The 16023-nt window shown below is 50.5% G+C and overlaps 6 protein-coding genes across 6 annotated transcripts; 3 read left to right on the plus strand and 3 right to left on the minus strand.

The window, feature by feature from the left end:
* Window positions 1-6: 6 nt before the first annotated feature.
* Window positions 7-464, minus strand: BO85DRAFT_458087 (uncharacterized protein; the record flags this gene model as incomplete). Its single annotated transcript, XM_025661559.1, has 2 exons — window positions 7-136; window positions 166-464. The coding sequence occupies 2 exons, from the start codon at window positions 462-464 to the stop codon at window positions 7-9; spliced, it is 429 nt and encodes a 142-aa protein (XP_025516797.1).
* Window positions 465-1518: 1054 nt separating this feature from the next.
* On the minus strand, window positions 1519-3705 carry BO85DRAFT_476636 (MFS phosphate transporter; the record flags this gene model as incomplete). Its single annotated transcript, XM_025662792.1, has 3 exons — window positions 1519-2946; window positions 3023-3333; window positions 3392-3705. 3 exons carry the CDS (start codon window positions 3703-3705, stop codon window positions 1628-1630), a joined length of 1944 nt encoding a protein of 647 aa, XP_025516798.1. The 3' UTR covers window positions 1519-1627.
* Window positions 3706-3893: 188 nt separating this feature from the next.
* On the plus strand, window positions 3894-4435 carry BO85DRAFT_511245 (uncharacterized protein). Its single transcript, XM_025664578.1, has 2 exons — window positions 3894-4045; window positions 4109-4435. The coding sequence occupies exon 2, from the start codon at window positions 4191-4193 to the stop codon at window positions 4350-4352; it is 162 nt and encodes a 53-aa protein (XP_025516799.1). The 5' UTR covers window positions 3894-4045; window positions 4109-4190; the 3' UTR covers window positions 4353-4435.
* A 3077-nt stretch (window positions 4436-7512) lies between these two features.
* On the plus strand, window positions 7513-10085 carry BO85DRAFT_369317 (multicopper oxidase; the record flags this gene model as incomplete). Its single annotated transcript, XM_025655914.1, has 10 exons — window positions 7513-7673; window positions 7770-7953; window positions 8005-8119; window positions 8176-8199; window positions 8252-8645; window positions 8709-8757; window positions 8814-8958; window positions 9009-9589; window positions 9660-9857; window positions 9930-10085. 10 exons carry the CDS (start codon window positions 7513-7515, stop codon window positions 10083-10085), a joined length of 2007 nt encoding a protein of 668 aa, XP_025516800.1.
* A 677-nt stretch (window positions 10086-10762) lies between these two features.
* BO85DRAFT_476638 (sugar porter family MFS transporter) lies at window positions 10763-12565 on the minus strand (the record flags this gene model as incomplete). The annotated part of the gene is made up of 2 exons (XM_025662793.1): window positions 11968-12565; window positions 10763-11893 (listed from the first exon to the last, which is right to left on the minus strand). The coding sequence occupies exons 1-2, from the start codon at window positions 12460-12462 to the stop codon at window positions 10763-10765; spliced, it is 1626 nt and encodes a 541-aa protein (XP_025516801.1). The 5' UTR covers window positions 12463-12565.
* A 1142-nt stretch (window positions 12566-13707) lies between these two features.
* Window positions 13708-15930, plus strand: BO85DRAFT_417851 (Zn(II)2Cys6 transcription factor domain-containing protein). Its single transcript, XM_025657785.1, has 2 exons — window positions 13708-13892; window positions 13948-15930. The coding sequence occupies exons 1-2, from the start codon at window positions 13813-13815 to the stop codon at window positions 15662-15664; spliced, it is 1797 nt and encodes a 598-aa protein (XP_025516802.1). The 5' UTR covers window positions 13708-13812; the 3' UTR covers window positions 15665-15930.
* Window positions 15931-16023: the final 93 nt, after the last annotated feature.

The following is a 16023-nucleotide window of genomic DNA, read 5'->3' on the forward strand; positions in this document are numbered from 1 at the left end:
AAGAGATCAGACCGCGAGCAAACTTTTACCTCCATCTTTGGTGATCCTCTGCCGGACCCTAATGGCGAGATATTCCGACCCCAGCCTGCGAAGTTCGTAGCCGCCTTCTTCATCAATCGCATCGTCTACAATGGAGCTCGGAGAAAACAGCAAGGCTTTGCCCACACGAATATTAGAACGTGGTCAAACAAGGACTTCTCGTTTGCTCCGTCGAGCTGCCCTTCTTCGCCATCAGTGCCTCTACCTCCAGCCTTACCCTTCTTCCGAGCGGAAGGATTAGTAGTCGCACCCGCCAGATGCTTCTGCAGAATTCTCAACCACTCGGAGGGGGTGAACCGGTGAACAACGGCTGCGGTACAGAGGTTGAGCAGGTCCATTGATACCGTAGGTTCCTGGGTTGAGATGATAATTCTGGCCGCGAGGTGACGCTGGAGGCGGACGACAGAGAGAAGCGTTTTGGCCATTTTAAACTCAGAATAGGGGTGAATGGTAGAAGGAGAATCTGATTTGACACCATAATACTGATACATACAGCATGTTCACATTGAACATAGTTACCGAACTAAACACCCCTAGGAAGGAGTGACTGGCCACCGCCCCAGAAAGGAAACTGGTACCAGATGAACGGGTTCTAGATTAGGCTTAGTGCTAGAGGCCTTAATGCCTGGGGCATCAAGGCCGCTCCCAGCTGCGAGTCCCGAGCCCCTAGAGAAGCCATTATCCGGCCATGAGATCTTTGGTGACCTCGTAGATATTACCAAGGCAATAATTATGTGCAAGGATCATGTGCATTCTCTGGTATTGGACTCGACGCCGATAAAATCGACCCACCATCACATCACCAAGATCACCCATCCTCCTTCCATCGCCTACACACCAATAACCTCTACCCAAAGCAGCCACAACATGATTAGCCTCAGCAATCCACCACAACCCAAAATCCCGCCAGTCAAGTCCAAATGCAAAAGCTTGAATACTGCACAAACTATATTCTCCGCCATCTCGCCAAGATCTTGGTTCCATCCGGCCAAGCTGTACCAAGAATTGTGGATGCAAGGAGCCTAGCATTGGCATGGGAGTAAGTTTGCGCCACGTGCGGCTTCAGATCGGGAATGAGCTTGTCCCGATTCTTGGCTTGAATTAGGTACAGGGATTTAATTGTGGGGAGGTGTTGGGTCGGGACGGATTTCCCAGTTGGAGGGTAGATGTTGGGGTTGGATAAAGACGAATGTCCAGCATAGGGTGCAACGGGCTTATAACCTCTGCTGCAATAATACTATTGCCGGCAGCTCTACTTCGCAAGCTTAGAGTTATACGAAGAGGATACATTTTATATGAGAATAGTAGCCATTTTAGGTACAACAGGATAGAGCCGAGTCGTGTTGAATTAAGCACAATAAAGAAAGGTATATAAATAGATTCATGTCTCTGCTCCTCGTTCAACCGTCCAGACATCGAATGTATATAAGCAGGAAATTAGATAGTATAAGGTAGGCTAGAAGAAATCTCTATCCAGCGGCAAATTTGAAGTCGCATGAGCGACGGGTATATATATGGGGGTATGTGTGGGTATATCCATTCCATGCCTGCGAGGGCATGGCGCAAAACTAGATGATGCGATGACTTTTTACTCCGAGGGCTCGGCCTCAGTGACCTTCTCAACGCTCTGGCTCTTGGTGAAAGAGCTGGTGCGATGGAAGTAGTTGTGAACGGAACCCTCCAAGAGGTCATCCTCGACGAATGCCAAGTCAACATCATCGCTGGTCTTGGTCTCTTCGCTGCGGCGGGCCATGATGGCCTCCCACTCAGAGCGGTACTCCTCGACGCGCTGCTGGTAGTCCAACTCGGGGTCGTAGTACTTGCCAACACCACGGAAGCGCTCCCACAGGGACAGGTGCTTAGGGTGGATGGCAACACCGTGGTACTCATTCTCGCGACCCTCGCGAATAAATCTCCAGCGACGCTCCTGCTCTTTAAGATCCAGGCCGGTGGTATCCGGGAGGAAGAAGTAAGTCAGGAACATGCCGAAGATACCCCACCAGGGCACAAAGTAGAACTTGGTCTGGGTGTCGATGTAGTTGAAGAGGATAGCAGCCAACAAGGCTCCCAGCTTACCGCAGGCAGCGGAGATACCGTGGGCGGTGGCACGGATGGGAGTGGGGAAAACTTCACCAGCCACCAGGAAGGTAATGCAGTTGGGGCCGAATTGGTTGAAGAAACTCCCCAAGAAGTACATGGCTTGGAAGGAGTGGATATGGGCGGCTTGGGTGTAGTAGTGGTAGTGGAAAGCCGGCACCACGTACACAATGAAGCAGAGCAAGAAGCCCATGATCTGCATCCATTTGCGGCCATAGAGCTTGTTGTCCACGAGCATAATGGCAGCATAGTAGCCCATCAGGGTGACAACGCAGTTGATAAAGCTCCACTGCCAGGTAACGAAGATGGACTTGGTGTTGGGGCTGATAACCTTGATGAAATCACTGGAGAAGAGCTTGGCACCGTAGAAGAAGACGTCGTTGGCGAACCATCCACCGGCAGTGGCCAAAACACGGGGGGTAAAATACTTGAAAGTGAGGCGGAGTGATTCAGTGTCGTAGCCAGTAACTGAGTTCTTCTTCTTGGTGGCCGCAAGCTGCTTACTAGCAGCCTTCATGTGGTAGGCACGGTAGTAGATGAGCCAGAAGGTACCAACCATTGGGATGACGAAGGAGATACGGTAGGTCCATTGGGTGTTAGTCTGGCTGATAGGCTCCTCTCCGCTACCAGCATTGAAGATAAGAAGCAAGATCATGAGGATACCCTGGTTCAAGACCTGACCCCAACCCTGCATGGAGAACACACCAACGACCTTGGAACCACGGTGAAGACGATCCTCGCGAGTAGAGAGCTTGCCGGAACCAACCGCATTCTCCATACCACTGGTAGCAGTCATCGGGTACTCACCACCTAAGAAGAGTCAGCTAATCGGTATTCGGGAGAAGGCCTTGGTGTCGCCAATGAAAAGCGGAAAGGTAAAACTTACCAACACCGATGCCGTAGATGAACAGGGACCAAGCATAGCAGATCACCCAGCCGTTTTGTGTGACACCCCAGGCGCAAGTCAACATGACCAGGCCCAAGAACATGATCCAGGCATCCTGCAGCAAACCCCAACGACGACCAACCCAGTCACCAATGACACCAACGAGGACCTGACCGATGATTATACCGACGATCTCGAGGTAGGTGATAGCGTTGATCCACTGCTTATTACAGATTTCGTAACTATCCCAGCAAGTCGAGAAAGAATGCTGGAAGAGGGTGGAGATGTTTCCGATGGACAGGAGAACGTAACTGTGGCACGTGCGTTAGAAAAAACTAATGCCGATCAATTCATATGGGGTAATTATACCCTTCCAAACCAATACCAGCACCTGGGATGATGGTGTTGCGGAAGTAGCCCATTATTGGGGAGAGGGGATCCCTCTTGATCTCAGCCCAGAGAGCCGACCATTGACGGCTACGCTCCTTGTTGTCGACCGAGGTGACGAACTTGACACGCTGCCCAATGGGAAGGTCGGCCCAGTAGACACCCTGGGCCGTGTAGCTGTCATCGGGACGGAGGAGGCGATCGAAGCCCTCCTTCTCATTGGGATGCATCTCGGCAAAATCCTGCTTGCCGTTCATGTCGGGCCCGTGAGGAGCACGAGGGCCAAAGTCCGCCATATCTGCAGAGGATTCCTCAGAGAGAGAGAGGATGAAGGGGACTTGCAAGAAAGACAAGGATGGTCTGAACTTGAGATGCAGATGGCAAGCAGGGTCAGCAAAGACGAGCGGCGATCCCTCGCCTTTATAAGTGGTATCAAGAAGGGGATCGAGAATAGCATGCAGGCGTGTGTCTCGAGGTGTCAGCCTGTCAGCTAACAGGCGCAGCAACCGATCTATGCATCTCGAAGGAATAGCACCAGCACGTTCTGCAGAGAGCGGCTGTGGTTGGCCAGGGGGACCATGATATCGCCGCACGTGGTTGGCGAGAGGGTGTCGCGCGACAGACAGCCTTAAGCGAGTCGAACAGGCCACTGCAGCTGGACGCTAGCATGGCTACCATGTCTAGCTGAAGGCAAAAAAGAGGGTGTACGGAGGACTGGATACAATGGTACCTAGTCCCCCGAGCGGGCCGATGGGTCAATTCGGGGGGGAAGTGGGTGTGCATGGGTGGGGGCAGCCAGGCCCCGTCCGACCAGACTAGTACTAGTGCCATGCTGGTGATGATGAATGGCCTTAGCTATACGATGGCCTATGAAAGGGGCGAGTTAAGGGCGCAAACCGAAACTGTAGGTCGTCGGGTGGGCTTGAGCCATGATGTCTTTTAAGCTGGACCCAAAGGTGGGTTAACGTCATGCAGAGGCTAAGCTGGAATGTGTCCTGCCTGTGTATCTGACTCGAGAGGAAAGTGAGTATTCTTTTCCAGAAGGCGGAAGCATGGCCAGTGTAACCTCAAGACGGACAGAGCCGTCGGCATGGTCCGGGATGCAAAGGGGATTGGACAATAGCACCCTCTCGAGTCAACCGGGATGATGCAGATGGTGTGTATCTCAACCGGGGAATGAGAGGGCGCGATGGGGGCACGTGCTGCAACGCCGGCCGGAGAGAGGCCAAGCTTTCTTGGCACCACGTGCCCCAGGCTGCCTTGGCTGTTTGGCTCTTACGGGTCAACCATGAGAATTATCTCGTATTCTGTTGCTTGTCTGGCCTTGTCTATCTTGTCCCGGCTTGTCATTTCTTTTTTCAATTTGACTTTCTATGTTTCTTTCCTTGGTCCGATCATATTAGGAAGGCCAGGAACAACGTATCGGAAATTAGTCTCATGGTGGTCGGACCTCCGTGAACCCCTTGGTCCACTCCCAGCCCAGACTTAATCCCTCGTGCGCATCCTGTTGCATCTCTTACGCCCGTCCACTTTAGACTGCATTCATTGTCCAGCTACGGAGGTGCCGTCATTGGCCGAGACAGAACAGTGTGTGAGATGTGTGTCAGAATGTCGATGCGGACTCCTGTTGGACCCTCTGCACTAGCCAATTATCAGGAAGATAATTTCTGTCCAGTGCAAGTTGCTGCCAAGCTGGATGGCTTGATTCCGGCTTGGCTTGAACCAGAGTTCACCTGAACCAGCTATCATTCCTTTCCTCGTAGTCAGAGGCCAAGTCAGAATTTGCTATCGTTCACGTGCTCCAATCCACCACAATTTCGTGGCTACACCCGGGACAATAAGGATATTCGACTGATTCGAACCGAGCAGAATGGGTAATGCCAGTTACAGTGTTCAGTAAGTGTCTATACCGCCTAGCCTGTTTTCATATTATCTGTGGAAAGGTATCCAGTTCTGAAACTCATAGATCGTCCAGGTTCACTTCCTTGATGTCACATTGGCTTAGCTCAGTATGACATTCGAAACATTTGCGCAATGCAGATCTTCCTGGTTGGCTACAGCCGGCACAAGCCCTCGTTTATTTTTACCGCATCGAGTTTCCGCTCAGCAGAGCAACTGGTCTCTCTAAAGGCTTGCCCAGCAGCATCAAGACATCTCACCAACAAATCCCCGGCCACCACTTCAACGAACCATTCTACCTCTCCGACCAAATACCCTGCATTTGGTCCACAGGTGGAGATCCTCAATCCAGCCGCCTCTCATGCGTTCCTAAGAGTCGCATTGACCTCCCCACCCGGCTAACTGAACCTCACCTAGGGTCCTGTAACGCCCCTGGCTTAAGGCAGTAGGTTGCTAGGATCCGACGATCAACACTTCACTCGGCTGTTTACTCTGGTTGCGTCTACTAGCATCTCATTATTTCCCAGTCGGCCCGCCCCAATTCTTACCCAGCTGACCCCCCCCCCTCCCCCCACCAGCCAACAGCACGTACGATAGGCCATCAGCTATCCCCACTCGTGGGCCTTGCCAACATCCGCCACACGCGTAAGCAAGCCTATGCACTAATTTCAGGCTACTCATGCAGCAGCTGTTGTTGGAAGTTCGGATGCCTCTAAATGATCTTTGCTCCGCCGTTGTTCCAGATCAATGCACCCGAATTCCCCTTCCAGAGTAATATGATGAGACCAGAACTTTACTCTCTTCATATCATCCATGTTTTCTGAGCGGGGCAAGGTGTTTTCTGTGCTTATTACTACTTCTTTGTTTTTGCAAGAAGGGCATCTAATGCAGTTCTCGATGCCATCGGCGCTTGCGCAATGGATCCGCCCCTCCAGGAGTTCAGGCGGACGATCAGTTCGGAGCCAAAGAAAAGTTTGATATCTATAACAGAACTTCTATACCTGCATGAATCACCACATTATTTTGCATTGGAATGCGACGGAAGTCTCATAGCATCCTCTTCGCCACAGTGTATACTGAAAGACTTTCGAAGGAACCCAGCCGATATCGAAGAAGGAATATTGCCACCATCCAGCAAACGCAGCGTCCCCAACCCTATACCGTACAGTTATATTCGTGGGGTTCAAAGGGCGAATACTACTTTAATATCATCAATGCCAAAAAATGCTGGAAATGGAATGAATCGAACGTGCGATTCCTCCCTTTTCCCCCTCACTGTCGATGACGACAAAGACTCGAAAGAGTTTTTCTCATGGCCGAACCCGACATTGCCGATCGCACATTTCTCATCTCGTCATAATTCTCATACAGTCCAGTAAATAATTGGTGTCAATTCATGTCTAATTCGCAGTTAATGTCCGCGGAATTCACACTCCATGCTAAGTCTTAACGTCATGCGCCGAGACCGCCCTTCCCGTCGATGCAACTTACCTTTCATTGTTTTCGGGGCAACTATCACCTTGTGTTACATACCCTACCGCGGATCCTCTTGCGCGGCCCCATCTGTCATCCAGAATGCGGAAGGTGTCCATGCTTGAACTTCGGATCGTGCGGATGTCTCCGCAATTGTCTCTCTTCAATCTCCAAATCACACTGAATGATGCTTTACGATGGCCTTTGCTCCGCTCACTACAGATTTTCAATCTAGATGGACGCAACTGCCACACTTTCACCAAAATCTTGGAACCACTGGCATTTTGCGTGTTCTGTGCAACTCAACTACCCCTTCAGAGTTCGCAACAGACAATTGCACGCTGTTAAGGTGAGGTAAAGTGAAGCTTTCTCGTGCGAAAGGTATAGATGGTAAACACCCCACACTCGAACCGGATGCGTCTGTACCGAGTCTCGTAGACGTGAATGACAGGCAACTGAACGCGGCCATGCCTCGTCCGGATACTGTATCCGAAGCTGTCAAGTGCGATATACTTTGCAGTTTGCAACCTTGCATTGCAGACTTCTCCACATCAGGAGTCCTTGACGTAAACTCAAAGACGTCAATAGTTGTGTTCCGTCAATAGGTCTTCTGGCGGTTAACTATTTTACTCCTAGCTGCCCCCGAGGAGATGAGATGCTCTTAGAGCATGGGAAAGTTCATCAGTTCCTCCATTCGAGTGCTTGGGGTTCCAAGGGTAACTTGACTCAAGATGCTATTGGAATCTTGCTGGACAGCCCTTGTCCATTTCTTTAGCTTCCAATCTTTGTTCTCGTTCCAGCAGTATCCGCTTTCACCTGATGGAAGTCTAGAAAGGCCAGTCCCACCTAATGGCGGACACGAATACGCACTTCCACCAGATAACGGACTTGAGTATCTACATCCACCGGATGAGGAACTTGATGATGATCTTCTTGTTGACATTCCCGAAGAGGCCGATCGGCCCCATCCAAAAGGGCCGGCTCTGAGATTCGAGCCCTTGGATACCAAGACCAAAAAGTTTCAGTGCGTGTATCCAGGGCTTGGTCATTACTTCGATCCACCATCCGAGAAGGATAGGACTGTTTGGCTAAAACACAAACATAATCCTGATAAGGACGTCTCAATCCATACGAACTATGAGGATTATGCACCTGTGGGGATAGATCGACATGTAAGTGATGGAAGGGATGTCTCCTGACTTGACAAAACAAGATAATAACAGAACGCGCAGGTCTTTGTCTCCGTGAAGAATGATACGACTAGCCCCAAAAACCTTGATGGTCGCGAATATAGGCAGGGAAAGTACTTTGACATGAAGTACCCTGGGACACCTATTGGTAAGAGTCTTCTTGTCGGAAGTTTTACATAGCATTGGCTCATTAACCATTCGTAGAGGCTTGTTGGGGCGACACTGTCTGTAAGTAATTTTTCCTCTTCATATCCAGCCTCTCTTTGTTGACCAGAGCCAGTTGTTCACGTCACGAACGAACTGCAAGAGAATGGAACTGCTATTCATATGCATGGAATCCGCATGTTGAACGACAGTCTTGCAGATGGCGTGCCAGGTGTCACTCAGTGCCCGATTGCTCCTGGAGAGACGCATACATACAAGTTCCGTGCGGTCCAGTATGGCACGACGTGGTATCACAGCCATTACAGTCTCCAATACACGGATGGCCTCCTTGGTCCATTGACTATCTATGGGCCTGCGTCTACCCCGCAATACGATGAAGCTATGGAGCCCATCATAATAGCTGACCACAATGATCGAAGTGCCTTCGAGGATTGGAATTGGGGTGTTGTTGAAGGGCATGCCAAGGGGCCAATCAAGATGGATAGCATCCTTATTAATGGCATCGGTAGGTGCTCTGCTAGCAGAAAATCCTTCTAATTATCATAATTTGATAATAACCGCTTCATAGGCAGCTATCAGGGCCAGCATCCAGAGAGACGTTTCAGGACGAAGGTCGATCCAGTAAGCTAGTCTCACACCAACTGTTGAGCCACACCACATTCTGACTAGTGATACAGGGCAAGCGCATTCTTCTCCGACTTATCAATGCGTCAACGGATACGGCCTACATTTTCAGCATCGATGAACATGAGTTGGAGATTATTGGGGCAGACTTGGTGCCAGTGAGACCGTACAAGAAAACTCATCTATATATTGGAATCGGTTAGTTATCTTTCCTGGAGGCCTCTCGAGTCCCAACGTTTAATTATTAGTAGGCCAGCGGTACCACGTCATATTACAAACGAAGCACAGGCATCATAGACCAAATTACTGGATTCGAACCGAGCCAGCCGAACATTGTCAGAATTTTGGTTGTCCGCAAAATGAAAGACAGGGTATTCTCGTATACCGTGAAAAGTACCCGTTTGATCCGACCTCGGGGAAGCATCTATACAGCACTCAGTGCCAGGATGAAAACCACACAAAGCTAGAGCCGGCTTTCCGCATTGATGTACCAAAGCCGGTGCCATCAGAATTGCACAAAGTCAGGTTGCCGATCAAGGTGAAAAAGGCTAACATGACGCTCCCAGCCGAGCCCGAGAACAATATCGGAGCAGGGCCCAATATCTCAGCTTGGAAGGTTATGGATGCCCCTGCCTGGGTTAACTACCAGGAACCCACCATCAAGCACATCAACACAACAGTTTGGCCAGCAAATGCTGCCTTGATGGAGGTTAAGAAAAACAGAGATCAAAACAAACCGACATGGGCCTACATGGTGATAGATGGTGGGCATCAACCGAAGGATCCAAACGTGCCAAAAGGAAAAGATATCATTCCTGCAGCACACCCTGTACGCCTCCGGATAAGTTCCCTCACTATTACAATGGAGCCGGCTAACATATTATGATACAAAACCTTAGATGCATCTCCACGGTCATGATTTCGCGCTCCTAAAACAGTCGTATGAGCCCCTCAACGATAAGATGTTTGGGGATGACAAGACTCCTGCGAATGAAGACCAGATCAATGAGTTCATAAATACTTTCAACGTGACAAATCCGCCGCGTCGCGATGTTATTTTGCTTCCCCGTGATGGGTACGTTGTACTCGCATTCAAGGTCGATAACCCTGGGCCCTGGCTGCTGCACTGTCATATTGCCTGGCATGCGTCTGGTGGTTTGGCATTGCAGATCCTTGAAGATAAGCATCGGCTTGCCCGCGGGATCCATGGCGGAGGGGCCACCCATGCATATGAGCAGTTGCTTAAAGGCTGCTCAACCTGGAAAAACTGGTATTCTAGTCATACCCCGTTCCCCCATCGCTTCCAGGATGATTCGGGAGTCTGAATTATGTACCATCCTTAAGGTTCGACTTGATGGGAACGAGTCGAAAGCTGCTTCCGATGCATTCTTTTGGAGATGGTATGAGGCCAGTGGCATTGCAATAGCCGTTGTCTTGTGACATCATCTGTTTACTCTCGCAAACCTATCTATTGTAAACGAATATATTTCTACTCCTGTCCAGCGCTGAGGTCGACGGGGTACTCTATTGGATTGCGTTGCGCACTACGGGTCTATTTTGTATGGACACAATGTGCAGGCTGACAAGGACGATCGTTTTGAAGTGAAATAATTCAGTCACACAAATCATTCATTACTATGACTTCCTCTTTCCTGTTTGTCATTGTAGATCAATTCGATGCGCAGTATCCGCCTTCCAGACTCAAGTACTACAGAACACACTCGTGAAACTGGAGATATTCTAAAGAAACATAGCATCATGTTGTGAAATGTCGAGCTCCATACAGTGTGACGCATCTTCGTGCATCTTCCTCTTTTTTTTTTTTTTTTTTTTTTTTTCTTGGTGTCCAAACACTTGCCCACTGAAGTCACGACTTCCTACCAACTTCACAGCCGAGCTGAATAATACTTTCCTATTGACTGATACAGAATGAAGGCGGGACAGTAATCTAGCATTTCCTACAACACTAAATAAACTCAGCACACAGCCATTTACTCACGTCCTAAACATCCCCCATATCACCCGCCCCAACCATGGCATCCCTAACAATCCCCCTCTCCGCTCTAACCCCCGCATCCCCAAACAACCCATCAATCTCCTCCAACGTCTTCCCACTCGTCTCCGGCACCAACAGCACCGCCCACACCCCAGCCAACGTACACATCACCGCAAAGAATACATACGTTCTGTACCCGATATCTGACAACATAGAAGGGGTCACCACCCCAATAATAAAGTCCGACAACCAGATAGTACACGTCGCCAACGCGACACCTTTTGACCGGGACGCATTAGGAAACACCTCTGCTGGCAACGCCCATCCCAACGGGGAATACGACACGCCGTAGATGAGAATGAACACGAAGGCCATAGCGACGCACCCCCAGCCTGCTGCCACATGGCTTGCCCAATCATCCGAGTACAGCCCGGATAAAACAGCAATAATCACGTACGCTATGGCCATGCCAAACGCGCCATAGATAGCTAGTGCGCGTCGCCCGACCCCCTCGATAATGAACGCACAGAACACTGCCGCCACGGCTTGAATAATGTTGAACACGCCGGATAAAATGGTAGACATGCTGTCTGACTGTCCCAGGGATTGAAACAGTGTTGGCGCGTAGTAAATGAACGCGTTGATCCCCGAGAATTGCTGAAAGAAGCCCACGCCGCAGGCCACGGCGACGCGTTTCCAGGTACCTCGGGAGAAAAGGTCCAGCCAGGAGAAGAGCTCGAGTTTGAGACCTGTGGCGCCGGGGTGGCGGCGGTCCTGGACTATACGTTGGTAGGTGACTTCGGAGACGATGGTGCGGAATTCGGCTTGGATGCGGGGGTCTGAGCGTGGGAGGCCGCGGAGTTTGGAGAGGCCGGAGAGACAGTCGTCTTGGCGGTCGACGAGGGCGAGCCAGCGCGGGGAGTAGGGGTAGAAGTGGATTCCAATGCCGAGGAGGGTGGCGGTCACCATTTGAAGACCGAAGGGGAGGCGGAAGGAGGCTTCGCTGGGGATGTAGCGCGTTGCGTAGGTGATCCAGTAGGCGATGACGACGCCGAGAGTGATGGAGATAGATTCGAGGACGAGGAGGATTCCACGGAGTTCGGGGGGTGATGTTTCAGAGATGTATAGGGGTGCACCCTCCAGAGTGGGGTAGGGTCAGTATGTTGATAGATAGGGATAATGGCTGGGGGCAGAGGAGGGGGGATACGTACCATGGCTAGAGTTCCCACTCCTATACCGCCGATGAAGCGGCCAGCAACTAGCATGTCGTAGTTCACGGCTGCAGTCTGCAAGATAGCGCCGAGGTCGAAGATCACCACGACGACTGTGATGGCCCATTTTCTAGAGATGCGATCTGCGAGATAGGACATGAAGAGACAGCCAACAAAAGCACCTAGCAACAACATTCCTGTCATGAGACCCTTTCCGAAAGCAGTTTCAGACCGAGGATACACGGCATGGAACTGATCCATCACGTTGATGATAGAGATCACACCCATATCATAACCCATGGAGAAGCCGCCCAGCGAGGCCAGGGTTGCCGACCCGAAGACATACCACGAGCGGAAGAGGCCGCGGATGCCGCCCACGCCATAGGCCAGATCAGAGGTCGACTCGATCGCGGCAACATTCTCATCATGCTCGGTAGTTGCGAGGTCTTTCTTCAATTGGATTGATGATCGGTCGGGTGTGTCATTGTCTGCCATGATTGCAGGAGACTAAGATGCAATGTATGTGCTACTAGTGAATTGGGGGTGTGGATCAGCTGAGAAGCAACCCACCATCCCATACCCAGAAGGGTGTAGGCATATATATACCGGAGTCAATTGCCGATCCGTATAGGGTTGCGGCTAGTAGAATATGCATTCGCCGATAAGGTTGAAGCTGGACTTCGGGGGGGAATATGGAGTAACTTTCCTGGTCTGGAATGACTATAATGTACCCCGGATTTCCCCGCATCCAGTGCCCGGGACGAACCGCCCACGTCGGATGATTGGTGGATGGAAGGTTGCATGACATCCTTGGGACTCTAATTGGGGCTGTCCAACGAAAGCGGGCAAGAATTCTTCTCCTGTCGAAGCGGGTAATCTTGCCCTTTCCTTGGGTCGTAGTGAACTTATGAGGTCATCGCACAGGTCTTGTGCTCGTATAGGTGGATATTGCGGCCATTTTATCCTCATCTGACCTGTTCACTCGACTCTCTGCCGTCTGAGCGGTGTTTGAGCGGGAATCTCTACTGGTTTCAGCTACTGGCTATTCTCTAGGCATTGGATTCTTGGTCCGTGATAAACATTTAAGCATATAATAGCCTCTTTCGAAGAAGGATACGGCAACTGGAAGGAGAGGTGCATACACGGCAGTCAGTAGAGTTCGATCCGGGTCATGTGATCGCGTTGTGCCTTGGCCCTCAGTCTGTGCTCTCGTTGCTCCCATAGAAATGATTCGCCTCAACCACATTACTGATTATGCCGCCATATTGTAAGATTGGTGATTTATTTGCAGTTTCACTTGGTTGTCTGCTGTAACGCAGGCCGGAAATAGCGGGGGAAAAGAACGGAATGATTATGAGTCGCTGAACAAATGGGAGACAAAAGCAACGACGACACGGGCTATGAAAAAGCAAATGTGGTTCGTAACACGGGAAGAGTTTTGTCAGGACATGAAATGGGTTCCAACCAAGGTTAACCAGAACTCTACGGCTTTGGCCCCCACTGGAAGTTTTACCCTACAAACACCCAATCTTTGATAAGATAAACATCAAATTGGTCAAATCTCATATCTTTAATCTGCCCCTATTTTCCATCAGCACGCCTGTCAGACTAACTGCATGCGGTGTAGCCTGCATGTTTCTTTTTTAGCCAAGCACCACGTGACTCGTTTCTCATGAATCAGCAACTCACGTGTCAAGACCGTTTTATCGCCTCATTATGAAACAGTCATCGCCGCCATTTCAACATTCTTTCTCTCATTGAGTCGCTCGGTTATTCTCTATCGTGCTGCTATCATGTCTGCTATGCATCATTCCATTGACTGACCTCAAGAATAATGCTGGCAATATGCATCTTTCTCCCTCCACCCATGTGAGGGATACAGTGATTGGTCCCCTGAGATCGAGGCGGGGTTGCAAAACCTGCAAGTAGGTGCTTTGAGACTATATCCCCGCGACATAAGCTTACAAATGATATCTCCAGGGCTCGGAGAGTCAAGTGTGGTCAGGAAAAGCCAAGTTGTCTTCGTTGCAGCAAGACAGGCCGTAACTGCGAATATGAAGGCCCCAATCTAGGCACGTTTTCCTCCACACCTGCGACCATTTCAATTCTCGACAAGCCACTGTCTTCGGCACCGGATACAGTCTGGAAGGAGCGTCGCGCATTTGCCTACTACTTCCAACATATTGCCCTGTTCATCGGCGGGGGTCTAGAAGTTGACTTCTGGAGTACCATCGTTCCCCAGATTTGCCGCAGCGAACCCGCTGTGTGGGATGCCATCATCTCCCTGAGCACCCTGTTTGAGAGCCCAGAACCATGTCCAGATATAGCCTTTCAACGCCAGAGAGACGTAGTTCTCCTTAATCAGTACCACCGAGACGCCATCAGCTGGTATTCCCGCTCAATGTCCCAAGTCCGTCAGCGACTGGACCGCGGCGACGGGGATGTCCTGGTCGGACTGGTCAGCTGTATACTCTTCATGTGCATTGAGGGTTTTCAGGGTGGTGCAGCACAAGCTACGCTGCTCTACTGTCAAGGCGTACAGCTCATCGTCACATTGCGTGCTCAGATCGCTTTGGGGGTCATATCGTCATCCAAAACTGCATGGTTGGAGGACATCATCGTTCCGATTTTTATTCGTCTTGGGGCAACGGCGCTCAACTTTTCCGCTGTTCCGGTCGGCGCTTTGCTACCCGATGCTGGGCATACCTTGACACAGGGGTTTTCCTCCCTCAAAGCTGCTCGCGAAGCCCTCGTTCTCTTGCTTGCAGAGGCTCAGCTCTTCCAGCGTGTCTGCCTGCCATATTTTTTGAACCCTGAAGGATTCAACCCATCTCGCGAGTTGCTCGATCAACGCCTCGCTCTATTCGGTAGACTAAAGGTGTGGTACGCTGCGTTCACGGATTTGATGGAAACCTTGCATATGAAAGTGTCTTTATCACCGCAGCAAATAAGCACTGGCGCCCTCCTTCTCGCTTATCACGAGATGCTATACGTAATGATCGGGACTTCCACATGTCAGCTGGAGACCGCAAACGACGCATACCTTCCGCAATTTCAGAACATAGTGGACCAGTCTCAAGTCGCGCTTGGTGCTTCGGCTCGATCAGACGGATCCCAACCTCCACTTTCGCTTGAACTTGGCATCTCGATTCCCCTGTGGTTCACGAGTCTGAGATGCCGAGAACCCAAACTTCGACAAACAGCATTAAGCCTAGCAGGTCAAGCACCGGCAGTGCAGGCATTCTACAAGGTTATTACTGGTGCAAGGTGGTCGCAAACAATCATAACAATAGAAGAAGTGTGCGCAGTAGCTATGAAGTCATCTGAAGGACTGCCGGAGTCGACGAGTCAATTACAATACCCATACTGTCAGGACTTCGGCAGCAGCACAGTCGGTTCGGATCTTGGAAGTCAACCAAGCACACCAGGACTCGAATTTGTCGCCAGCCCATACTCGGTGGATTCGGATGTGGATACCGGGACAGCAGTCACAGAACTCGTCCCGGAAGAGGCACGCATCAGACCCATAAACCTCTTCCGCGTCCAAGACGGTTTCCCTCCAGGAACAACGGAGGAAGAAATCGCAAAATGGAGCCCGTATCGTGATCAAAGCTTTATGCATTATTTGCGGAATGAGCGTGATCCAGTCACTGGTGCTTGGAAGATTGCCCATGGGTTCACTCCAATTGATTACTGATACTAATACCGACTCATCTGTATCATGAGAAAAGGTTCGGATGCCCGATTTAGATTCTTATAGATGTTATATGTTTTCCGGTGTTAAGTCATTGGGCTGATTACTCATGTCATCACCATAACGAAGATGATGGCAAATTCGGCTGGACTAGTACATCCGTTTCGTAATCCTACAACACTACCTCTTCAGAATCAAGCAAACCAAGATTTCTAGTCTGCGTTGGCCCCTGCGGAGTCTTGCCTTGATCGGGATGTTAAATAGCAAGCAGTCCATTGACAGGTCCGCGTCCCTTAAGATAATACCCAACCGAGCCTATCAGGATATTGTAGATGTGGGCTCGGGTGGGTATGCCTTCACCC

This window comes from Aspergillus piperis, assembly GCF_003184755.1.
Source record: "Aspergillus piperis CBS 112811 unplaced genomic scaffold BO85scaffold_6, whole genome shotgun sequence".
NCBI classification, from domain to species: domain Eukaryota; kingdom Fungi; phylum Ascomycota; class Eurotiomycetes; order Eurotiales; family Aspergillaceae; genus Aspergillus; species Aspergillus piperis.